General features: G+C 36.3%; 1 protein-coding gene and 1 long non-coding RNA gene across 4 annotated transcripts in view; one reads left to right on the top strand and one right to left on the bottom strand.

Annotated features, from left to right (window-relative positions):
- DHX29 (DExH-box helicase 29) overlaps nt 1-25,962 on the top strand; it is a 48,268-nt gene that overhangs the window by 4,199 nt on the left and 18,107 nt on the right. Inside the window, exons 2-15 of one of the 3 annotated variants that reach the window (XM_019930038.3) lie at nt 2,224-2,297; nt 3,738-3,811; nt 4,850-4,963; nt 6,085-6,214; nt 6,959-7,104; nt 8,594-8,719; nt 11,949-12,075; nt 12,801-12,959; nt 15,622-15,787; nt 16,043-16,166; nt 17,731-18,339; nt 20,085-20,228; nt 23,942-24,118; nt 25,140-25,280. In XM_019930038.3, coding sequence (XP_019785597.2) covers nt 6,094-6,214; nt 6,959-7,104; nt 8,594-8,719; nt 11,949-12,075; nt 12,801-12,959; nt 15,622-15,787; nt 16,043-16,166; nt 17,731-18,339; nt 20,085-20,228; nt 23,942-24,118; nt 25,140-25,280 — 2,040 coding nt within the window. In that variant the 5' untranslated portion in view covers nt 2,224-2,297; nt 3,738-3,811; nt 4,850-4,963; nt 6,085-6,093. Of the gene's footprint in view, nt 1-2,223; nt 2,298-3,737; nt 3,812-4,849; nt 4,964-6,084; nt 6,215-6,958; nt 7,105-8,572; nt 8,720-11,948; nt 12,076-12,800; nt 12,960-15,621; nt 15,788-16,042; nt 16,167-17,730; nt 18,340-20,084; nt 20,229-23,941; nt 24,119-25,139; nt 25,281-25,962 lie in introns of those variants that run through there. The other 2 variants (XM_019930037.3, XM_019930039.3) reach the window with 2 other exon arrangements.
- LOC117311580 (uncharacterized) overlaps nt 7,434-25,962 on the bottom strand; it is a 37,244-nt gene continuing 18,715 nt past the window's right edge. The window contains exons 3-5 of the long non-coding RNA XR_004525776.2: nt 11,100-11,264; nt 9,146-9,299; nt 7,434-7,652 (exon numbers count right to left, since the gene is read on the bottom strand). This is a non-coding gene — a long non-coding RNA (uncharacterized lncRNA). The remainder of the gene's footprint in view (nt 7,653-9,145; nt 9,300-11,099; nt 11,265-25,962) is intronic.

Raw genomic sequence — 25,962 nt, 5'->3', positions numbered from 1 at the left:
GTTGGGCAGAAGGGAGCCACAGTGCCTCAGTGCACCTATCACCAGCACCAGCACCTCGAAGTGAATGTTTCAGTGATAGTGGGTCATTACAATCACTGTATGATGTAAAAAGCAATACTGTATAAAAGGAAAATATTCCATAAGAAAAAAGAGTATTGGGCAACAAGAAATTGATTCTGGCTGATGCTTCTTTTTTCTTGCTAAGTCATCTTGAGGAAATCACTTAGTTTTTCTGTGCTTCAACTTTAATGTAATAAATATTTTTGAGAGCCAGTTACATATGTTCCTTTGTTCCATGAACAGTCATTATAAATCTGAAACCCTTAGTGCTTTTGCCTTAGGGATACATCCTGCACACTAACTTCCTTATTTCCAGTCAGATTTCCAATAACTCCCTTCATCTGAAACAAAACCAAAACTTGTGGAGAAGGGTCTCTAAGCAGCAAGAAAGGTAGCTGTCATACATCTTATGCACATTACTTGGCAAAAGAATGGGGACCATTTTTATTCCCTGGCCTATTGACTTAGAATTGTATTTGAAAATAGGGTTACTCATTTACAAGTTTCAGTATCTATTTTCTTCTGGTGCCATCACTTTTTCCTAGGTAACAGATTAGAATTTGGGGGTGGAGAGTTATTAGGTTGACATTCTGAAAGGTGGCAGCTGACAGGAGAGAAGACCAAAGAATCACTAAATAGAAAATTAGAGCAGTCTCAGGGAAGTGGGTAGCCTCTGCAAGCCTCTGAGCAAAGTCATAGATACTCATAAGTAATGCATCATGAAAAGCTTTGAATTTTGCTTATTGTATGTATTATGGCAGGAAGTGTAAATACAGTTTAGAAGGATTTCTATCAGGTTGTTTTAAAATGCATTTCAGATTTTGGAGTTTTCATTCATGCCGATTAAAAATCTTACATGAACATGTTTTAGGAAGAATTTGAAAATGAAAGGGCCTTACTGGTTTACTTGATTTAATTGGTAATATCCCTGGGAAGATCTCATTATTGCTTCAGTTCCTCAGAGTATTGAATAAAATGAAAACATACCATTTTTAGAGACCCTGATTGACACCCAGCGAATTCACAGCAGTGTGGGTGTTCATTCCCCTCCTGATAGTCTGGGGACTTAGATCTTTTATTTGCCCTCTGGAAGTTAGCAGTATAAGCTGACCTCAAGGAAGTGATATGGTCAGACGTTTTAGGTGGAATGGTTGGAGGAGAAAAATGAGAGCTGACTGCAATCTTTAATTCACTAATTTAAAAAACAAAACCAATCAGGAATTCCCTGGTGGTCCAGTGGTTAGGACTCGGAGATTTCACTGCTGGGGCTCAGGTTTACCTCCTGGTTGGGGAACCAAGATATCGTAAGCTGCGTGGCGTGGCCAAAACAAAAAACAAAACCAAAAGACGCTTATTAACGGAATTTACAATCTTACCTCTGTCAGTAACACAGGAACCTGAACTGTTTCTCAGTATTGTCTTGGTAATGAAGCATTCATCTGTCTGTACCTTTTCAGAAAGGGTTATAACTGGGGCCCCTCCATGGGTTTAGGGACCTCTAAAACTGATTAGTGTGCTAAATTTGTGAATGAATTTACTACAATTGATAAGACCCCCCAGAAATGGTTAAAGACTACTGATACATACTCTCCTTTATAACCATTGACATGAGTTTATGAGCAAGGTTACCAGGATTAAGGTAAAGTCTGAGACTAAAAGATGAGGAAAACCATACCAGGAATACCAGAATTGTTATTATCCTTTAATGTATTCTAGGTAGCTTTGGGTACCTTCTTAACTATAGCACAGAAGTAATTCAGGGACCCACCAATGTTCCTAGTTCAGACTGCTCAAATGTAAATAGTTATTTTCAGAAACTTTGGTTTTCCTTTTTAAATGCCTCATTATATTAACTAGCATCTTAAAATGAACAACCCAATGTAAGTCAACAGAGACTAAAATCCTGGACTTTATAATAAGCAACTCTTTAATGTTTAGGTTTCTCAAAGTGAAAAAAAATCCTATTTTAAGGTTTATAAAAGCAGAGTAACAAGGTTTTGTACGATTCTAGGATTATTTTTATATAGCAGTGGTTCTCAAAGTGTGCTTAGGGGATCCTGGGGAACTTTTGAGACCTTTCTAGCAGAGGCTTAATGAGATCAAACTATATTCGTAATAATTCTAAAATGTTATTTGCCATTTTCATGTTCATTTTCTCTCTAGTGTACAGCGACTACATGATGTGTGATATTACAGAAGACTGAATGCAGAAGCCAGATGTTAAGAGATTTGCAAAAGTAGAAAACAATTTTTTTGATTTGGAAAATATAGTTATTTTTCATAAAAGTACTATATTAACATGTAGTAGGTTTATTTTTAATGAATTAATAAATATTTTTTAAAATTCCCCTTTTGGGACTTCCCTGGTGGTCCAGTGGTAAAGAATCCACCTTGCAATGCAGGGTACGTGTGTTCAATCCCTGGTTAGGGAACTAAGATCCCACATGCCGCGGGGCAGCTAAGCCTGCATACCACAACTGCTGAGCTCGCATGCCTCAACTGGAGCCCACGCGCCTCATCTAGAGAAGAGAAAATCCGCGTACCACAACTAGAGAGAAGCCCGCACACCGCAACGAAGAGCCTGTGTGCCTCAACAAAGGTCCCACGTGCGGCAACTAAGACCCAACGCAGCCAAAAATAAATAAAAATAATAAATCTTTAAAAATAAATACAATTTCCCTTTTAATTTATAGTATGATAAATATCAATATTATAACCTACATAAACAAAAAGTATTTGGGATCTTCAATAATTTTTAAGAGAGTAAGGAGATCATGAGACCAACGTTTGAAAATAAAATGTGTTCCTTCCCGGTTATTCATTGTTAGAAAACTTAATATATAGCATTTCTATTGACTGGAACAGACTTGGCAACTGTAGTGGGTTGAGTAGTGTTTCCCAAAATTTCATGTCCACATGGAACCTCAGAATGTGATCTTATTTGGAAAAAAGATCTTTGCAGGTGCAATTAGTTAAGGATCTTGAGATGAAGGCATCGTGGATTTAGGGAGAGCCCTAAATCCAATGACTAGCATCCAGAGAAAGGAGACAGATTTGCATACAGAGAGACAGAGGGAATAAGGCCACGTGAAGACCCATTTTAAGAAGGAGGCAGACAAGCCAAGCAACACCTGGGGTCACCAGAAGCCAGAAGAGGCAAGAAAAGAGTCTTATCTAGAGACTTCAGAGGGAGTATGGTCCTACTGATACCTTGATTTTGGACTTCTAGCCTTCAGAATTGAGAGAGAATGTTTCTGTATATTCAGCCACCAAGTTTGTACAGCAGCCTTGGAAACTAATATAGCAACCTTATACTCAGTAGGAGAGAATGATAGGAACTCTCACCTCCTTTTTGCCTTAGGAGGAGTGCTTTCTCTTCAGAATTACCCATCTTCTCTGCCAGGAATCAAATATCCTCTGAGAGATCTTACTTCAGCTAAGTGCCAGGCATTTACACTCTGAGAAACTAGTTAACCTAGAGAGTGCTAAGCGGTAGAATGTTTTTGCAAATTTAGCGGAAGTATTGCTGACTTCCAGATTGAGTTATTTGGTAAAGTGGAAAAGAAAGACCTGAAATCAAATATTTAATGTTTAGCGATCTTTAGAGGAAAATTAAAATAGTGTAATGGATATTGATCACTAAATTACCTTGACTGTTCATTGTCTGTTATATACAGGTCCGAAAATTTATAGTTTTAATTCTGCAAATGATTCTGGTGGTCCTGCAAATCTGGATAAATCTATTTTGAAAGTGAGTATCAAGGTTTTGAGTCATTTCAAGAAATGTTACCTTAAAAAAAAAGATATACTCTTAAATGTAAGCAAGTGATGGGGTGTTTTAAATTTTTGTAAATAGTACAGTAATTCCTCATCTATACTAAATAAAAGTAAATCGTACACATCTGTTGAGAGCCTGTAAAAAATTAAGGAAGAGCTGGATAAGGTCCAAACTTCTAAGTATATCAACTTCCCTTTCTCCATTTGTCACCTCTGTGAAGTCCATCATAACTCACCAGGTTATTTTCCTGGTGGTTCCATCAGCACTTCTTACATCTTTCTAAATAATGACTTGCTGGGTTACAGTTTATCATTTTATACATGTTTCCTGTGCTAGACTGAATTCCTGAAGTATGTTTTTGTGCATTGCTAGTAGTGAGCATCAGTAAAGATGTGATCAAAAGAAGGTAGTTTTGAAGGTAGTTGGCTGTATAATCTTAGGTTAAACATATGGACACAGCAGAAGGTAAAATGGCCAATAGGAAAAAGTAGAAAACAAACTCTGGAAGCCAAAATAATTTCTGTAACCTAATTATTACAATTTATATAAGTTTTTACTTTTACTTGATTTGCCCTCTTTTTAGTGTAGCATCCATTCTTTCAGGCAATGTGCTTGGGCTGGTTTACATTAATGCAAATTTTTGGGTTCCATCCCCAAGGATTCTGATTCAGTATGTTTAGGATAGGGCTTAGGAATCTGTCTTTATGGTGGCAATCTAAGGGTGGTCCAAGGACAGAGTCTTGAGACATACGGCTTCAAGAGGCTTTATAAAAGGATTTTTGCCTTGCCACATGTTGTTGCTTTTTCCGTATCCCATTTTTTCTTAAATATATGGTAGGAATGTGGTCCAGTGAATGGTATTCCAATATATGATAATCACTGTATCTGATTTCAGCTGAAATTCTGGGCTTGGTTGGAAGGGATATAGAAAACTGTGTGATTTGCTTCTAATTATTTAATTATTAAATGTTATTTATCTTCTAACTGATATGACCTTTTTGGTCTCAACAGGTGGTAATTAATAACAAACTAGAGCAAAAAATTATTGGAGTGATAAATGAGCATAAAAAGCAAAATAATGACAAGGGAGTGATTTCTGGAAGACTTACTGCCAAAAAATTACAGGTATTTTGCAAACTTTTTTTAAGTTACTTATTTTTAGTGGAGCATTTTTAAGACAGCTCCACATGTGAGATAAAATGACTTTTCAACTTCCATTGAAATTTCATATAGATTAGTTCCGTCTTCAAGAATAAGGAAGGAACTGTGCCAAAAACAAGTACATGCATTAAAATAGTGATATGAAAACTAAATTACATTCCCAAAATTATGTTGGACTTGTGGTGGGCACTTTGCTTACATTTTCTCTGACACACCAATCCTGGAAAGTATTTTGCCCCAATTTTCAAATGAAGGAAATGAGGCTTGGAAAGATTACATATATTATAGCCTGAGGTTTTTAATTACTAAGTAGCAAAGTAAACAGAGTCTGGATTTGAACCCAGTCCTGCCCAGCTGTAAAGATCATGCTTTAGAAAGTACAATAAAAAGCTTTACTTTATGTCTGAACATGTTCATTGAAGCACTGCTGATAATAATAAAAAAAGTAAACATCTTAAGTCGTCACCAATAGGAAAATAGATTATGATATGTCTACCCAGTGGAATATTCTTTAACTATTAAAATTGATGAACAGTTTCTAATAATTTGGGAAGATGCTTATGTTATAATGTTAAGTAAAGTTTGTTTTTACAAAATCATAGAAAAATGACTGAAAGGAAGCATACTACATTGCAAACAGTATCTTTAGATAGTGAGAATATGAGCAGTTTCTCCTGGTCCTTTTTTATTTATCTATAGTTCTCAGATTCTCAATACAGTGAGAGGGACTTCCCTGGCAGTCCAGTGGTTAAGACTTCGCCTTCCAATGCAGGGGGTGCAGGTTCGATCCCTGGTCAGGGAGCTAAGATCCCACATGCCTCAGGGCCAAAAAACCAAAACATTAAACAGAAGTAATATTGTAACAAATTCAATAAAGACATTAAAAATGGTCTGCACATCAAAAAAAAAAACCTCAATACAATGAGCACATTTAACTCTTCTAACTGGAAAAAAAGAGAAAAAAAGATATTTTTGAAGTTACAATTTGTGTCAGAGTTTCTGGTTTAAAATGAATGGGAGAATAGACTTAGTAATGAAAAAAGAGAAAATTGACAGAATGACTTCGTTACTTTTCCCTTTCATAGGATTTATACATGGCTTTACAAGCATTTTCATTTAAGACTAAGGACATTGAAGATGCCATGACTAACACACTCTTACATGGAGGTGATCTTCATTCTGCCTTGGATTGGCTCTGTTTAAATCTTTCAGATGGTAAGCAGTATTGGCATAAATATCTTTCAGTTTATAAAACCTTTTGAAGTAATTTCAATGTTTATGATATTTGTATCAAGCTTTGGACTTGTACTGAAAATTTTTTTCACTGTTATAATTATTTATTTTTAGGATGTTCTTACACTTTTCTAGTCTTTTTAGTATATTCTTCTTAAAGGTTGTAGTCTGTGCAAGAAGAAATTATTTTTTTGTGTGCTGCTTTCAGTTGTTGATAGCCATTTTACAATGCACATAATACAGCAGATTCTCAAAGTTTGCCTGTCTGTAACCTGTCAGGCTGTGTATCCTCGTTTTGGTTTAGAAATTAGGGCTGTCTGGCTTTGGATAAATAATATTTAATTAAGCAGAGCGTCAAGGTTGTAATCTTTGGCAAGAACCTGGAATGCATATTGCTTCTATGACTGATTAAGGATACTGTCACATGTTGTGACAGGCAACCAAAGAGAAGGGAGGGTTAAGATTTTCTTATGGAAATTTAGGAGTCTAGCATATTGAGGGTGAAATAAATGGTCAAATAGAGGTGGGCTGGTTATCATCTAGAGAGTGTTCCCACTGGTTTGATAATAAAACGAGGTTCATCATAGGATTTCTATTCCTAGGAGATGAGCAGTAGAATAAAATTAGGTGCTCTTTGTCTAGACAGAGTTTATGTGAGTGTTTAATAAATATTTGTGTGTTTTATGTATCATGTACATGTTTATTTTCATCCCAATTTCTCTTAAGATGCACTTCCTGAAGGATTCAGTCAGGAATTTGAAGAGCAGCAACCTCTAAGTAGGCCAAAATTCCAGTCTCCTCAAATACAAGCCACTATTTCACCTCCACTGCAATCTAAAACCAAAAAACAGGAAGAAGATCCTATGATAAAGGTAATTTAAGAATTAAACATTTAAAGTTGTATAAAATCAGAATGAAGCACATGTAATAGTTCATAAGGGTATAAATATTAGGTTACAATAATGTTTTTACTTATTGAAAATGTCTAATGGGTTTGCCAAACTCTTCTATCACTGTCGGTTTCAGTTATCTATTGCTACATAACAAACCACCTGAAAATGTAGTGACTTAAACCAAGAATTTCTTATGATTTTGCAGTCTGAACTGGGCTCAGCCAGGCAGTTCTTCTGCTCCATGAGGTATCTCCTCAGACTGGAACATCCAAAATGGTTTCTTTACTCACATGACTAGGTGCCTCGGCTGGGAGCTAGCAAGTCATCTCTCTCTCCACATGACTAGCTTAGGTTTCCTCTTATATGGTGATATTAGGGTGGTCAGACTTCTTACTTGACATATGGCTTCCAAGAGCAAGTATCTTGAGATAGTAAGCCCCAGTGTACAAATTTATATCAAGCCTCTGCTTGTATCACTCTTGCTAATGTCCCATTGGTTGAAGCAAGTCATGTGGCCAATTCAAAATCTGTATGGAAGGGGATTACAGAAAGGCATTAGTACTGGAAGGTGTACTTCATTACACTTCATTACGCATTACACCTAAGTACTCTGCATATCATAAAACATCTATGAACATGGGTGAACCTAGAGAACATTATGCTAAGTTAAATAAGCCAATCACAGAAAGACAAATACTACATTATGTCACTTATATGAGGTACCTAATACAGTCATATTCATAGAAACAGAGAATAGAATGGTAGTTACCAGGGGCTAAAGGGAGGAGGGGCAAATGGGGAAATGTTGCTTAATGGTTATAAAATTTCAGTTATGCAAGATAGGTAAGTTCTATACAGCTGCTATGCAACATAGTGCCTATAGTTAACAGTACAGTACTGTACACACACACAAAAGAACACACAAATTTTTGGAGGTGATGGATATGTTTAGTACCTTGATCGTGGTGATGATATCATAGGTGTATGCATATGTCCAAACTCATCAAAATGGTGAGTCTGTGTGTATATATATATATATGTATATATATATATACACACATACATATATATACAGTAAATAATTAACATTTTAATATGTACATTAAATATGTGCAATTTTTAATGTATCAGTTATACCTCAATAAAGCTTAAAAATAAACAGGGCAAAAATCTGTGGAAACATCATCCCCACAAAACCGCTGTTTTTAAGGACAACACTAGTTTTTAATAGTTCTTTCATTTTTTTGCCTCTTTATGTAAATGTATTCTTCGGATCATGTAAGTTTAGACTTATTAATGTTGAGTTCCATTCATTTGTCCTTCACTGAACAGTAGAGAATGTGATTTTTGAGGCTTATGTGTCTACTGTTTCTGAGTGTAAAGAAATTATAAAAGCAGTGACACTTGATGATAGTTTTGACACCTTTTTCTAATTTTGATTTTTCAGATATTTGTTTTTTCTTTCTAGCCTAAAAAGGAAGAAAAAAATTTGGAAGTAAATATGAAAGAATGGATTTTGCGATATGCTGAACAACAAAATGAAGAAGAAAAGAGTGAGACTTCTAAAAGTTTAGAAGAGGAAAAATTTGACCCTGTGAGTAGAAATTTATATTGGGCTTCTAGCTGGATATACCTGGCAAAATATTTAACTTTTATAAGACTTAGTTTCCTCATTTTTAAATTGAGGAAACAGTTACCTCTAGGGGTTTATGTGAGGATTAAATAAAATAACAGGGAAAAAATGACACAAAATAACTGCTCAATATATGTTAATTACATTCCTCCCATGTTTAAAGAGATAATCACCAAGTATTTTTAAATGATTGTTCTGTGTAAGGAGTATGCTAAATTATTTGGTTAATTTTAAAAAGCACCTTCCTTTATAGAGGAAACCCATTGCCTGGAAAGAGAAAACCTACATATCATAAGATAAACTAAAAATATTAGGTTAAGTGAGGGCTTCCCTGGTGGCGCAGTGGTTGAGAGTCCGCCTGCCAATGCAGGGGACACGGGTTCGTACCCAGGTCCGGGAAGATCCCACATGCCGCGAAGCGGCTGGGCCCGTGAGCCATGGCCGCTGAGCCTGCGCGTCCGGAGGCTGCGCGTCCGGAGCCTGTGCGTCTGGAGCCTGTGCTCCGCAAAGGGAGAGGCCACAACAGTGAGAGGCCCGCCTACTGCAAAAAACAAAAACAAAATATTAGGTTAAGTGAAAAAAGCAAGTTGTAGGAAGAAAATAGCACAATACATATTTCTGATAAAAGACTTCTGTCTAGAATTTATAAAGAAGTTTTAAAAGGACAACAGACACTTTGCAGAAGTAGATATATGGATGGCCAATAAACATGTAAAAATAAGTTCAGCATCGCTAGTCATGGGAAAAATGAAAATGAAAACTGCAGTGACATACCACTATGTATATATCAATCAAAATGGCTAAAATTAAAAAGATCAGTAATACCAAGTGTTGGGAGGATGTGAAGCCACTGAATACTCATACCCTGATTGTAAGAGTATAAAATGAAATGGTACAACCACTTTGCAAAACTGCTTGGCACTTTCTTATGAAGTTAGACATACACTTACCATATGACCTAACAATTTCATTCCTACGTTTTTACTCAAGAAAAATGAAAATGCCAACAAAAAAAGACTTGTAAGCAAATGTTCATAGCAACTTTACTAATAACAGCCAAACACTGCAAGCAACTCTCAAAAACATTATATAAGAATGAAAAAAGCCAGGCAAAAATGAGTACATGCTGAACAGTTTCATTATATTAAATTCTAGAAAAGTCATCTCTGCAAAATCTGTCTCTAATGAGAGGAAGCAGGTCAGTGGTTGCCTGACTACAGGGGTGGAGGAAAGAGATTGACTGTTAGGCATGATGAGGAAACTTTTGGGGATGATGGCAATGGTTTATGTCTTGATTATGATGATGGTTACGTGGATGTATACATGTGTCAAACACACTCACTTATACACTTAAAATGACATTTTATTAGAAGTGAACCATACTTTTATAAAGTTGATTTAGAAAGACAAAAAGGAAGTTGCAGAACAGCATGTGTAGTATAATGAACTCATTTGAGTAAAACAATATACATATACACATATATTTGCATTCTTATGTATGCAAAGGAAACATCGGGAGAGATACACAAGAAGCTATTACTAGTGATTAGGACTGGGGTTGGTAGGGTGGGAGGGAGACTTCTTTTTTATACTCCTCTGTATCCTCATAAGTTTTTTTTAACCACGTGCCTGTATTAAAGTAATATAAACAAAAATAACTTAGGACAGTACACATGTTACTTCGAGGTTCAGAGAAAGAGGTCTCTTCTGATAGGAACATTAGGTCAATACTTCAAAGAAAAAAGTGGGACTTGAAGGATGCATGAAGTGTGCATAGGCAACAAAGAATGGGAAAATGACCCATATGGGTGAAATAATGTGAATAAGGGTACAGCAGTGGAATTGTGCAAGGGGCCTTTGAGTATTAAACAATAAACAGGATAAAATGTGTAGGTGAGTACTGGCCAATAGGAGTAAACAGGTGAGTTAAACTGAGACTAGAAGATTTGGATGCCCAGAAAATGAATTTGACAGCTTTTCCTACTGATTGTGAAGAGTTGCCAGAAGTATGGGGGCAGGTGATCAACAAGAAGAATTTGACATTTTAGGGCAAATTTAGTAGTGTTTAAGGTGATTTGCAAAGGGTAGGGAGGCCATTTTGGCAGCTCTTGCACTTGCTCAGGTGTGAAATAATAAGGTGCCAAATTGTAATTTGTAAGAGAAACATTTAAAGCAAGAATCAGTAGAAATTGATGATGTACTGAATATAAAAGTTAAGAAGCCAAAGTCAGCAAGAGATTCGTAGGTGGAGGGATGGTGGTATCAGTGCCATAGATAGGAAAGATTGAAAGAACGAGTGTGATTTAGGTGAAATTGAGGCGATAGCCAACCCTTCTGTTACACTGTATTGATGTTTGCTTCTACACAAAATGATCTCAGAATTCAGGTGGTTGTGCTTCCTCAGTTGTCTCTTTTCCCTTTGTCTCAGCGGTTGTCTTTCATAGCAGCACTGCACATGCCGTCTCCACCCAGAGCTTTAATGCTTCTCATCTGCTATCAACCTAACCTAAAGAAAAAAACAGTAATTTGAGTTTAGCTTTAACTTTGTCTAGTTTTTGCTCAGCAGAGTTAAGTCCTTAAGTTTTTTTTTTGTTTGTTTGTTTGTTTTATTTTTATTTTATTAGTCCTTAAGTTTTATAGCACCCATCTTCCCCAGAGGCCTTTTTTTTTTTGTTTAATGTCCCTGGCTATCTTTCATAAGATAAAGATTATGGGAAGGTAACTTTCAGAAATGAGTATTATCCTATTATTGCATATGTAATCCTTTAAATACATGTATTTATAAAATGTATAAAAATTTAATTTTTCTTTTAACAGAAATGAGCTCATACTTACGTTTTATTCTGTAGTTCGCTTTATTTTATTTAACGTGTCAAGGAAGTTTCTCCATGTGGATCACCCTCATTCTTTTGCTACCTCACTTTTTTTCCCAGTGGCTGACTAGTTTTCTCTGTAGAGATGTACCACACTTGATTTCCAGTTTTCCTTTTCAATCAGTACTGCAGTAAACATCTATGTACCTGCAAATCTGCACATTTGTATCATTTCTCTATGAAAAATTTCTAAAAGATTTGTTGGATCAAAGAATAAGATCAAAAGATCACAGGGTTTGATATAATACATTGACAATAGATAAACTAATCTTGCTCTTCTTTTTATTTCTTTATCATCATCTTATTTGGAACAACAGAATGAAAGGTACTTGCACCTTGCAGCAAAACTTCTGGATGCAAAGGAGCAAGCAGCTACCTTTAAATTAGAAAAAAACAAGCAAGGCCAAAAAGAGGCTCAAGAAAAAATAAGGAAATTTCAAAGAGGTAAACACTTTAAAATTCTCAGACGTATAAATGTTTCTTCTTTATTGGCCTTCCTAGGATGGAGGTTGCCTCTTTTTAATATGTCTGCTCTTTCCTAACAGTTTATAATTGGGATTGGCAAACTTTTTGCAACAAGCCAAATAGTAAATATTTTAGGTTTTGCAATTTGTTATAATTACTTAACTGCTATCACAGCATAAAAGCAGCCATAAACAATACATAAATAAATGGTTATGTTCTCATAAAACTTTATGGATGCTGAAATTTCATATATAATTTTCACATGTCACCAAATATATCTTTTTGTCTTTTTCAACCAGTTAAAACAGGTAAAAATCATTCTTAGCCCACAGGCCATATGGAAATAGGCAGCAGGGCTGGATTTGGCCTGCAGACCATAGTTTGTTAACCTCAGATGTATACTATAAAATACCATCTCCATTCAAGAACAAGAAGTGGATATAATTCCATGTGTATTTATTTCTAGTGAAGATGTTTTTCCTGGCCTTCTACATCTGTTAAGTAATTGTTCTGAAAATGTTAGTATATGATGTGAAAATAAATTGCCTCTGACTTCTAGCACAAATTCCTAGAAGGAAGTGTTGAATAATTGACTACAAGGAAAAAGAAGGAATGTTGTTTTTTTAAACCAATTTTTGCAAAGTAAAAAGGCATGAAAAACAAATATAATAAAACAAAAATAAGCATCATGGTTTTTTTGGTAGAAATGGAAACTTTAGAAGACCATCCAGTATTCAATCCAGCCATAAAGATTTCACATCAACAGAATGAAAGGAAGAAGCCTCCTGTAGCCACAGAAGGGGAAAGTGCTTTGAACTTTAATTTATTTGAAAAATCTACAGCTGCTACTGAAGAAGAGAAAGGTAAAATGAAGGGAAAGTGTTCCAGGGTATAATTTGTAAATAGAAAAATGTCAAGGACTATATAATTGAGAAATTGTTACTTTGTATTCCAGCAAACTACATAAGATGGCAGTAAAGTTATGCTTCCACATACTGTCTTGGAAAAATAATAATTATGATAACTTGTATAGCATTTTGTAATTACAAATATCTTGCTTCGGCCTCATCTCTCTTCAGTCCCTCCTCCAAACTCCTGCCAGAATTATCTTTCCATAACACAGATCAAAATGTGAGTTCCCTGTTAAAAATTTTAATCACTTAGCAAGTTCAAACCCTGTATCATGGCACTGAAGATCCTTTCCACCTTATTCTCCCAGCTATGTACTACAGCTACATCATTCTTTAAAACATATATTGTTTCATGGCTCCATGACTTTGCTCATCCTGTTTTCCCCTTCTTGGCCAACCTTTCCCTTGCTTAGAGGCTTGAATCAAACAGCACCTCTTCTTTAAACCTTCCCTGATTCCTGCTGTGCCACCAGAGTTGTGTAAGTGTGCTCTTTGTGCTCATAGGTAAATTATTGATATAGCTAGTATATTTATCAGTCTGTAATATAGTCAGTTGAGTCCCACACTAAATTGTCAGTTCTTTTAATTGTACATTCTTTCTACAAATATTTATTGAATTTTTATTGTTCATAATATCAGGTGCTACATGTACAGTTATTAGCAAAATAACTTGATCTTTGCTCTCTTCAAGTATACAGTCTAGCAGGGAATGTAAGCTTTAAACAGACATAGATACACAATTACAAACTGTGATGTGTGCTGTTGAAGAAAGAAAACTGGCTTCCAATAATAGAGCTAATAAGGGGGCCTAATTTGCATTGGGGAAACCTTGCTAAGGTCTTGCTCTGAGATCTGACAGATGATTAGGTATTAGCCTGGTAATGAGTTGGTGGAAAGAACTTCTAAGGAAAGAGACAGTACATTGGAAGTCTAAGGTGGAAAAGAGCTTAGAGCATCACTATTCAACAGAACACACTATGATGGGAATGTTCTGTATCTGCACTATCCAATGTGGTAGCTACTAGCCAAATATGAGTACAGTTGACCCTTGAACAACATAGGGGTTACGGCCGCTGACCCCTGTGCAGTCAAAAATCTGCGTATAACTTTTGACTTAAACATAATGCTATGTTTAAGTCAAACATAAATACTAATAGCCTACTAATGACTGGAAGCCTTAGTGATAACACTTGATTAACGTATTTTGCATGTTATATGTATTATATACTATATTATTACAATAAAGTAAGCTAGAGAAAGAAAAACATTATTAAGGAAATCACAACAAAGAGAAAATACATTTACAGTACTGTACTGTATAGATTCTGTGAGTTTATGTTATCTATGTACAAGATGAATCGTCTGTCAGTACCTATATCAACATTGTCTTATATGATTCAAAACACTGTAGCTGTTATATGTATTACTAACATGAGACATCAAAAATGAAAAGATAATGTGCAGAAGTTCTTAGTTGTTTATAGGTATAATGATTCATGCATTAATAACGAAGAAGCAGCAATATGATTGCTTTAATGGTACCCTAGTGTAATCAATATAACTGCTTTACTTCACTGTTAGTTTAGCCTTATACACTAATGAAAGAATCATTATAAAATTTTTATGGCATACAGTATTACAGTAGTATTCATAATATACTATTGGAAACATGTTAACATTTTTTAAAAAACCACTTACCTATGATGATAGGCTGATATGCAGTTTCTCCAGTTATGAGAGAGAGGCATTCTATAAGGTAAGGTAATTCTTTGAAAGCAAAGTTATAAAACAAAGAAAATAACACATTATTAATTTTATATTAATTATCACCTCATGCCTGTGTAAGGATAGGCTATCCACTTCAATATAAGTCTTACACATGATGTTCTTCATGTGTGTTTTTGTATATTTATTGGAAAAAAATCTGCATATAAGTGGACCTGTACAGTTCAAACCTGTGTTGTTCAAGGGTCAACTATATCGAGCACTTGAAATGTGACTAGTATAACTGAGAAACTGAAATTTTAATTTTAATTAATTTAAATTTAGCCACATGTGGCTGGTGGCTACTGTATTGAGCGAGGCAGGTTTAGAGCATTTAAGGAATTGACTCATGACCAGTATGGCTACAGCATAGCGAGCATGATGGAAGACTGACAACAAATAGGCAGGGGTGGGCCATAGAGGGCTTTTAGGTACTAATGAAGAATTTGGACTTTATCTTATATGCAACATGAAGCCATTGACAGTGGTGGTAGTGGCAGCTGTTAAGCAGAGAAATGACATCTGATTTATATCTTTTCAAAAGATAGTCTACCAAACATTGTAATTCAGAGTATTCTAAACAATTCATCGCATGGATTGTGTCATAGATATTTTACAAGAACACATAACTTAAGATACTTTTTTAAAAAGATCCAGATTTTCACTGATTCTGTCCATCAAGAGGATTTCCTTACATCACTTAAAGAAGAGCAAGCCTTTCTGTCTGTCTTTTTTTAAACCTATTCTCTTCTAAAAGTCTGTTCCCAAAAGTGAGAGAACATTAATCTCTCAAAAGAGACTGTATATTACTACATAACCATTTTTAAAGAACCAATCTTTATCATTTTAGAGAAAAAGAAAGAACCTCATGATGTAAGAAATTTTGACTATACTGCTCGAAGCTGGACTGGAAAATCTCCTAAACAATTTCTGATCGATTGGGTCAGGAAGAATCTTCCCAAGAGTCCAAATCCTTCCTTTGAAAAAGTTGCAGTAGGTAGATACTGGAAATGTAGGTATGTTTTTGGTTAACTGAATGAACTTATAGAAAAATCTAAGATGAAAATCTTTTTTTTTCTGATGAGTTAAGTAGATATTTAGGAAGCTAATTCCACATCTCAGATTGATAGTGCTTATAAGTCATTATGTAGTATGATGTCTTCCATGGGAATATTTAATTTAAATAATTAAACTACAGTTCAATGTTAATGGAATTCTGACCTTTTCTACTTCATCAATTTTATTTTAAAATATTTTTGGTTTCTTTGTAGGGTAAGGGTAATCAAGTCTGAAGATGATGTACTGGTAGTATGCCCTACAATCTTAACAGAGGATGGCATGCAAGCTCAGCACCTGGGAGCTACTTTAGCTCTTTATCGTTTAGTGAAAGGGCAGGTGAGACTTTTTAGACCTAAGTGTTTCAAAAATCATTTCTGGGAGCTTCCCTCGTGGCGCAGTGGTTGAGAGTCTGCCTGCCGATGCAGGGGACACAGGTTCGTGCCCCGGTCCGGGAAGATCCCACAGGCTGTGGAGCGGCTGGGCCCGTGAGCCATGGCCACTGAGCCTGCGCGTCCAGAGCCTGTGCTCCGCAACGGGAGAGGCCACAGCAGTGAGAATCCTGCATACCGCAAAAAAACAAACAAAAAAAAAATCATTTCTGGAGTAATGGGTATATTTTGTCAACATAAAACTGTATCTGCATGTGGAAGTTAGTTTTTAATTATGGCCCTTTGTGGCAGTTTTCTCTTACTGAATGCTTCTGATTAATCCTTGTTTCTGCTTATTTATAATTTTGACTTCCTCTCACTCCTAAACATAGTTCAATCTTTCTCTCCTTAGACCAGAGGCTCTGAACCATTTGGTCCAGCTTTGTAAGCTATACTAATTTACAGATTAAAAAATAGTTGTGCTAGAATGGTTGAATTAAGGAGAGTTTTTAAACATTTGTTTTCCTTTAATGTTATATTGTCTCTCAACTTTAAAAAATTAGACACTGGTTCCAGTTTTCACTTTTAGGTTACGTTGACTATAAGCTTCCAGTTTAAGGAAAGATGAAAATAAAGTATTACTGAAGAGAGCACTTTTAAGAGAACACAATGTTCTTTTTTTTGGTTGGGGGGTATTGTCAACATCTCCTTTTTATAATAAAAATATAATATATATTTTATATATATATATAAATATATATAATATATATTTTATATTTATATAATATATAATATATATTTTATAATATATCTTTCTTCATGGGGAATTAGAACTACTGAAAATTTAGGCACTGATTAAGTGGAACTCCAACAATAGTTCTTTTCCATTTTGTGTCAGTAAAAGTGCTTAATGTCTTTATTTCCCTCATTTTGCAGAATAAGGTATCATAAGCTAAGCTTAATTGATGGAAGTCACTATCAGTGTTACAGAAATAATTGCAGGCTCTTTTATAACACAGAATTAAGATAACAGTTTCATCCAGTGGAGTTCATTTAAAATACTTTGACCTGTAATATACAACTGCTGGAATCTCAGAGGGAACTTTGTTTTAAAGATGCATTATGGATCATCTGTATATTTAAATAGCACCACTATATGAATAAATAATAAACATGTATTTAATAGTTTATTGTGTTCCAGGAATAAGCACGTTACATGATTAACTTAGTTTACCTCAGAGTATGCCTGTAAGGGAGGTACTATTATTAGCCCCATTTTACAAATTTAGAAACTAAGACACCAAGAAGTTAAGTTACTTGCCCAAGGTCACACAGCTAGTAAGTCTAGAAGCCTGAATATATGCTATTTATAAATTTGCATCATATACATGTTTATCTTATATTAAAGTAGTAACACTAGTTTAAGAGACATTTTAAGAAGAAGGCAGCTATCCTTTTAAGTTCTAACCTATTGAATTTTGGTGTCCAGTAGTTAGTGAAAATGACATAACTACTGTGTTTTCCCTTTATAGTCAGTTCATCAGTTACTTCCGCCCACTTACCGAGATGTCTGGCTGGAGTGGAGTGATGCAGAAAAGAGAAAGGAACAGTTAAATAAAATGGAGACCAATAAACCACGTGACCTTTTCATTGCCAAACTTCTGAATAAACTGAAGCAGCAGCAGCAACAGCAACAACAGCAATCTGAGAATACGAGAGAAACCTCTGAAGATCCTGAGGAATCTTGGGAAAATTTAGTTTCTGATGAGGATTTTTCTGCACTGTCCTTGGAATCAGAAAAGGCAGAAGATTTGGAGCCAGTTAGAAACCTCTTTAGAAAGTTGCAAAGCACACCTAAGTACCAGAGACTGCTAAAGGAACGGCAACAGTTACCTGTGTTCAAACACAGGAACTCAATTGTCGAAACTCTTAGAAGGCACCGGGCTGTGGTGGTGGCAGGTGAAACAGGGAGCGGCAAGAGTACTCAAGTGCCACATTTCCTGTTGGAGGACCTGCTTCTGAACGAATGGCAAACAAGTAGATGCAGCATTGTCTGCACCCAGCCCCGGCGGGTCTCAGCAGTGAGCTTAGCCACAAGAGTGTGTGAGGAACTGGGCTGTGAAAATGGACCTGGAGGAAAGGTGAGACACTGTTCAACCTCACCTCAGAGAGTGCTGACCTCACTCAACCTGTGCCCTTGGGACCCAAATGGAAGCCTGTGCCGTATATGAGTTTTGACCAATGCTGTTTGTTCAGTAGCGTATCTCAGGTGTTTCTCATGTTTTCTTGGATAGATGTGATATTATGCCACTCTCCTTGATATGCAAAGGACTGTCAGTAATTATCATTAAAATTCTCACATAAAAGGAAAAATATATGCACTTTAATAATTGAGTATTCAAATATATTACATACTAAGTTGATCATTCAAAGAATATAAACACAAGTATAACTGTTAATATCAGATAGCTCAAGTATTTGGAAATCTTTTCCGTGGGATGTATTCCTGAATGATTTTCATTAGTTCAGTGAACAGAAGGAAAAAACAATATAAAAGAAAATGCCAGACTATTTTCAAATCCTGTATATAAAAGAAATAATAGAAAAAGTACTTAAATATCTACTGTCACACACTTTGCGATAAAAGTATACACAAAACTGGCCAGACCTTAACCGGAGTGACTGCAAAGTATAGGAATTAGTAAAATTGCTTTAGAACCAAATGTAATGAATTCCCAGTTCATATAACTCAGTTTAATTATACTTTGAATTGTTCTTTATAAATATGATACTTAACATCTTTGTCTCTATCTTTAAGTTAGGTATCCCTTCATTAAAAAACATTTTATTTGGCAATTTTTCTTGGTTTCTCTCACGAAATGAAAGAGGAAAAAGGACATAATTTCTATCTTATAAGGAATTTACATTAAGGGGATGACAGACATGTTTACAAGTATAACAAAGGAATGACTGAAGGAGAAAGAAAATATGATGGGAATAGAAGTGACTTCAGGATTCCCATCAGGCACCACTGTTTGTTTTTGTTTTTGTTTTCTTGCGGTACGCGGGCCTCTCACTGTTGTGGCCTCTCCCACTGCAGAGCACAGGCTCCGGACGCGCAGGCTCAGCGGCCATGCTCACGGGCCCAGCCGCTCCGCGGCATGTGGCAGCTTCCCGGACCGGGGCACGAAGCCGTGTCCCCTGCATCGGCAGGCGGACTCTCAACCACTGCGCCACCAGGGAAGCCCCCCACCACTGGTTTTTAATCGTTGCAGCTTTTATGAGATCTTGATAGAAAAGTGGACCAAATTGTAGGAGCGTCTCTAAAATTCTATTCCTTGGTACCTCAATATTTTGCTCCAAGATAATTTAATAAGAAATTGATTAAATCTATTAATATTTTCGTAATAATGTTAATGGTACTCAAAGCAGGTGAACAGATTTTTGTTTCAAAACTGATAAAAGGTTTTCTTGTTTAAAATTGCCGAAACTGGGGGCTTCCCTGGTGGCGCAGTGGTTGAGAGTCCGCCTGCCGATGCAGGGGACACGGCTTTGTGCCCCGGTCCGGGAAGATCCCACATGCCGCGGAGCGGCTGGGCCCGTGAGCCATGGCTGCTGAGCCTGGGCGTCCGGAGCCCGTGCTCCGCAACGGAAGAGGCCACAACAGTGAGAGGCCTGCGTACCGCAAAAAAAAAAAAAAATTAAAATTGCAGAAACTAATTTTATAGTTTTATATAATTGAAGACCATGGGAAAGTAATAAATTGCACTAAACAAATTTACTTAGACTGCTCCATATAGTAGCAGGATCAGCACCTGTACTTTTTAAAGCTTGTTTCCTAGATCATTTGTGAGACTCTAATCTTGGCCTTGTGTTTTCCCTTCAGAATTCTTTGTGTGGATATCAGATCCGGATGGAGTCTCGAGTGAGTGAATCTACCAGGTTACTCTACTGTACAACAGGGGTTTTGCTAAGAAAACTTCAAGAAGATGGTCTCCTAACTAATGTGTCTCACGTTATTGTAGATGAGGTGAGTTGATTCTGTAGTCATGTTCAGAAAAAAATTCTAAACATTTTTGAATTAAAAAGATGTTACTTCTAAAACTAGCTAACATTTTCTTCATGCTTAAATGCCAGACACTTTACATATAATAATTATTTAATTTCCTCTACATATAATAATTTCCTCTAACAAATGTGTCTCCTGTAAATTGATTTATTTAACAAATGCTGTATAACATTTGCTGTATGCAAGGTGCTATTTTAAGGACTTCATATATACAACTTCATTTAATCTTTCCAGCAATCCAGTGGAGTAGATATTATTATCCCTATTTTACAGTTGGGGAAACTGAGGCACACAGAGATTAAATAGCTTGCTCAAATTCACACAGCCAATAAGCTCTACAACTGGGTGTTCAAACCCAGGCAGTACATCTGCAGCCATCTCTTAGCAGTCTGCTGCCTCTCAACTACATTTGTTAAAGGATTTTCTCGGATTCTTATAAAAAACAAGGAATCCTCATCAGTATGTCATTTTCCCTATAGATATACCCCTACTTGAATCAAATTTGAATGCACACTAAAATTGAATTATGCCAAAAGTTTCACATTAGAATTATTTTAAATGGTATACTAGCCTAGTACATGTTAAACTGACTTGCTTTGTACATAATTTTTTGAAAAAAATAAGATATACAGCATTTCTTTTATTCAAAAATGGAAATTTTTTTCAGTTTTCCCAGATGTAAAGTTTCTATGAATGTCTGTTAATTCACCAAGTTCAGAAGGCATTAGTGAAAGTTCAGTTATTCTTTGATTTTTAATTAATAGACTATACATAGATTATTGGGTTATTTTCCTCATTTTGGTTAGTAAGTATTAGAAGTATAGAGAGATACAAAAATGAAAATAAAAATTATCTGTAGTCTCATCCAGAAAAAAAATTAATATTGACATTTGTGCATTTATATATGTGTATGTTTAGCATGTGCGATATTTATTTTATAATTCTTTCACATCATTAGTCTACAAAAACACTATTTTTTAATAGCTTTATAGAAGTATATAATGTGGATGTCCCATAATTTATTTAACCATTTTCCTGTTGTTGGACAAGTTTAGGGTAAGATGTTTTTAAATACAATAATTTTGGTTATAGATGAGTGATGGGAATTCATTTTTATCTAAGGGGTCTTTAATCTTCAGTGGGGGAAGGAGTTGTACTGTTATCACTAAGATGTCAAAAAGAAAGAGGATGTATGGCTGCTTGATTGAGCAGGCCCATTGGTAACTTGCTCCTGGCAGTGTTGGGTGGGGAATGGGGTGTCACAGTTGCAGCTGTGCATGGCTAAGACCTAGATTTTATCAGTATCCTCAAGAATCAACTTAAGTCAAAATGCTAATTTATCCATTTATAATGAGAAATTTTTACTGCTAGGTAAGATGAAATACTTGTATCAGCCAGTCAGTAAGTTTTCTTGGAGCCCCAAATTATTAGAAAATTGATTAATAAATATATATCAGAATGAATCCTAATTTAAAAGTTAGACCAACTTCAGGGAGCTGTTCTTTGATGTTTTAGTATTAGCAGTCTGTAGGCGTGATTTACTGAATTGTGCTTCAGTATGATAATGTCAACCTCTTGTTGAAAAGTACAGTAAGAGTAAGAAAAAACCCAGTGAAATTCATCATCATGTTAAATATAATGATGTAAGAGATGCTGGCATAGAGTGCATTACATTATTCAGGACCTTCTTTATGAAGATGCTCAGGATAATACTTCTGGCTTTCTTATTAGGAATAGTTGTGCGATTTGTTTTAGTTTATGGTCAGTGTGTGAGTTAAGTAGCTTTTCCTCTGGCTGCTGGTATGTTTACAGCCAAACTTTTTGCCCACCTCTTCCAAGTGTACTTAATAAAGCATACATTTTTATTAGCTCTATTTTATGTTTTATCCTCATTTTTATTAGCTCTATTTTATGTTTTATCCTCATTTTTATTAGCTCTATTTTATGTTTTATCCTCATTTTTAATTTTCTTTTTTAAAAATGTCAGTATCTATATAAATTACCATCTATTTGAGGAGGTTCTCCAGATCTGTTTCTGTTCAGGAAATCTTTCTCTCTTGAGCTTCAGATTTAAATATCCTCGTCAAACTACCTAAGTAAAAACATCCAAGATTATTCCTTCTTCTTTCTCCCATATCCCCTAAATCCAATCACCTAGACTTTGTTGATTTTACTTTTCTCACATTCATTTACCTCTCCATATTCACTGGTATTGCCCTCATATAGGCTACCATTATCTCTTTTAATTAGTACAAAAGCCTCTAATTAAACTTCCTACTTTCTGTTTTGCTCTCTTCTACTACATTCTTCAATTATAGCTGGATTTATCTTTTGAAAACAAAATTCAGACCACATGATGCCCCTGCTTTGAAATATCTTACTCACTACCCTGACTCATTAGGATAAAGTCTCAACTCCTTAACACGGTTTACAAGACCTCATATGGGCAGATTACTGAGTACCTTGCCAGCTCTATCTCTTGCCCGTTCCTCATCCCATGCTCAAGGCGTCATTTTTGTTTCTTCATTTCCTGAAATGTATAATTATCCCCCTGTCCACCATGATTTTGCACAAGTTGTGTCCCATGACTACTTTTTCTCCCTTTATCATACTGTTCCTTTCTCCTCCTCTAAAACTCATTTCAGTTCTCAGCACAGATGGCAGATCTCTCTTAGTAGCCTTCCTGACCACCTGAGTTGCTGTACAGCAGAAATTAACACAACATTATAAATCAACTATACTCCAATAAAAAAAATAATTAAATATAAAACAAACAAAAAAAGAATATTAGACCCCTACCCCCCCCCCCCAAAAAAATTAACTACGCTTCATATGTAATTTCAAACCATCCTCTACAGTATCCTCTAACAAGGCTGTAAACTCTGAAATGAAAAGACTACCTTGGTCATTTTTTAATCCCCAGTATCTAGCACAATGCTTAGTACTGTTTGTAGTGAACATTTGACCATTGTTGCCTCCCTTCCGAGCAAATGAATGATCAAAACCGTTTTAATTTTTGTTATCTTGATGTATTCTATCTTTTGTATGCTGCCTTAATCTCATAAAATAAAATGGAGTAGAAATAACCCCAGTACAGGAAGTTGAAATATAGACTGGTATATCCAGCAGATATTGAGTTCTGACAATGTCCCATGTTTTTTTATGCTCTATAGCAGGTTTACAATGCTCGTCCCTAAAATGCATCTGTTGGAAGGGCATAAGAGCCTTTTTCTCAGACAGTTGATAGAGAACCTGTCAGATTCCTACTAATCAAATTCCCCTTTTTCTACATAGTGGATAAACTATCTGTCTTGTTGCAGTTTTGTGTCTGTTCAGTTGTATATTAGTAGCAGCGCTTTAAGAGTTACACTGGCTTCTCAGTGAAATTGGGAGATACCCTAATCTTATCAGCTGAACACTTACAAACCATCTCCTAAGGTAGAGTCCTACTATCATAGCTAATCTTGTTCATTATATGCCGATTTTTACCGACTTCAATTTTAGAGGGTGACTTTATTTTCAATTCTGAAGATCTGCCTTATTTGAAACATACAGCTTCTCTTTCTGCATGTACTGAATATATGTAAATATTGATTAACTTTTAGTAGATTTGAATGTCTGATTGTTTTAGCCTATTACTTGACCTTATGATTTTTTTGTTCCCCTTATGCTAGGTTCATGAAAGAAGTGTCCAGTCAGACTTCCTACTAATTATCTTGAAGGAAATTTTACAGAAACGCTCTGATCTACATTTGATTCTAATGAGTGCCACTGTAGACAGTGAAAAGTTTTCTAGCTATTTCATACACTGCCCTATTCTGAGAATTTCAGGAAGAAATTATCCTGTTGAGGTAAGTTTTCTTTATAATGCATATGTAAACAGAAACTACATTCCCACCAGTGAGTGTCACCATAAAACAGGCCCTTAAGTCTGAGCCTAGAACGATTCCTAGGGTATTGCAAGTCAAGAGAGGACCTGGAGGGCTTCCCTGGTGGCACAGTGGTTAAGAATCTGCCTGCCAATGCAGGGGACACGGGTTTGTCCCTGGCCCGGGGAAGATCCCACGTGCCGCAGAGCGACTAAACCCGTGCGCCACAACTACTGAGCCTGTGCTCTAGAGCCTGTGAGCCACAACTACTGAGCCCATGTGCCTCAACAACTGAAGCCTGCGCGCCTAGAGCCCATGCTCTGCAACAAGAGAAGCCATGACAGTGAGAAGCCTGCGCACCGCAACGAAGAGTAGCCCCCGCTCACCGCAACTAGAGAAAGCCCGCGCACAGCAACGAAGACCCAACACAGCCAAAAAAAATAATAATAAAAAGTTAATTAATTTTAAAAAAGAGAGATAGGGAGGACCTGGAGATGGCCTTGGGAATCAGATGGCTGGTGCTGCCTTGACTGAGGGTGAGTGGGCTGGAAGGAGGATTCTGCTGACGAACGACATACCACAGAGGTACACAGTGTAAAACACACTTCCATAGCAAAGGCATTACATCCAGATTGGGGGTAGCTGCCTAGCAATAAGGAACTCCTTTTTCACCCATCCCTCAAATTTAGGCTTGTCTTTGAAGCTTCCTTCTATTCTTAATGTTTGCCCTTTTGGTTCAGCTGATAAAGGCTGCTCTTTTAATTGGTTTTCACATGTAAAAAATATACACACCATAATGTGCTTTGTCCTGAGACTACGAGGAATAGATCCATCTACATCAGCCAAGTTCTTCACTACCAATAAATGCAGAAAAAAGCTTTTCTCGTAACATGCTAAATTAGCATTTGGTGACATTCAAAAGGTAACAATCCCTTGTTCTCTTTAAAATGATATTTACTGAAATGAATTTAAGTTCACTATTTATATGCCTTAATCTATGCAGGTTTTTCATCTTGAAGATATAATAGAAGAAACAGGCTTTGTCCTGGAGAAAGACTCAGAATATTGTCAGAAATTTCTGGAGGAGGAAGAAGAAATAACTGTTAATGTTACAAGCAAAGCAGGGGGAATACAAAAGTATCAGGTAAAAATAAAACATTTTTGAAAGACATCTGATTGTGATATCCAGGGCATAAACTGCCTTAAGAGTTTTAAAATATGGCTGACACAGTGCATTCAAACATAATCTAGTAGAAGAAGAACAGATATGATTATGAGCAAATTTTAAAGGTCATTTCTTTAAATCTTTGTTTCACTGACTCTAGTGTTTGGCTTACGATACTTACTTTATCTCAACACCTTAGATAGTCAGGATGGGGCAGGACCAAAATCTAGATCCTTGCCATTGGTTTTCCTAGCAGCCTCTGTCCTGACACGAGCCAACCTTAGCTCTGTACTATCCAGGGCAAGCACGAATCTTCATAGAGAGTTAATTTACTTTCAATGACATAATTTTAGAAATATCATAAAAGCTACATTATCCTGGGCTTCCCTGGTGGCGCAGTGGTTGAGAGTCCGCCTGCCGATGCAGGGGACACGGGTTCGTGCCCCGGTCCGGGAAGATCCCACATGCCGCGGAGCGGCTGGGCCCGTGAGCCGTGGCCGCTGAGCCTGTGCGTCGAGATCCCACATGCCGCGGAGCGGCTGGGCCCGTGAGCCGTGGCCACTGAGCCTGCGCGTCTGGAGCCTGTGCTCCGCAATGGGAGAGGCCACAACAGTGAGAGGCCCGCGTACAGCAAAAAAAAAAAAAAAAAAGCTACATTATC

This window comes from Tursiops truncatus, chromosome 3 (genome assembly GCF_011762595.2).
Source record: "Tursiops truncatus isolate mTurTru1 chromosome 3, mTurTru1.mat.Y, whole genome shotgun sequence".
NCBI lineage: Eukaryota > Metazoa > Chordata > Mammalia > Artiodactyla > Delphinidae > Tursiops > Tursiops truncatus.
The sequence above is the reverse complement of the archived record's forward strand: the minus strand, read 5'-3'. Positions and strand labels throughout refer to the sequence as shown.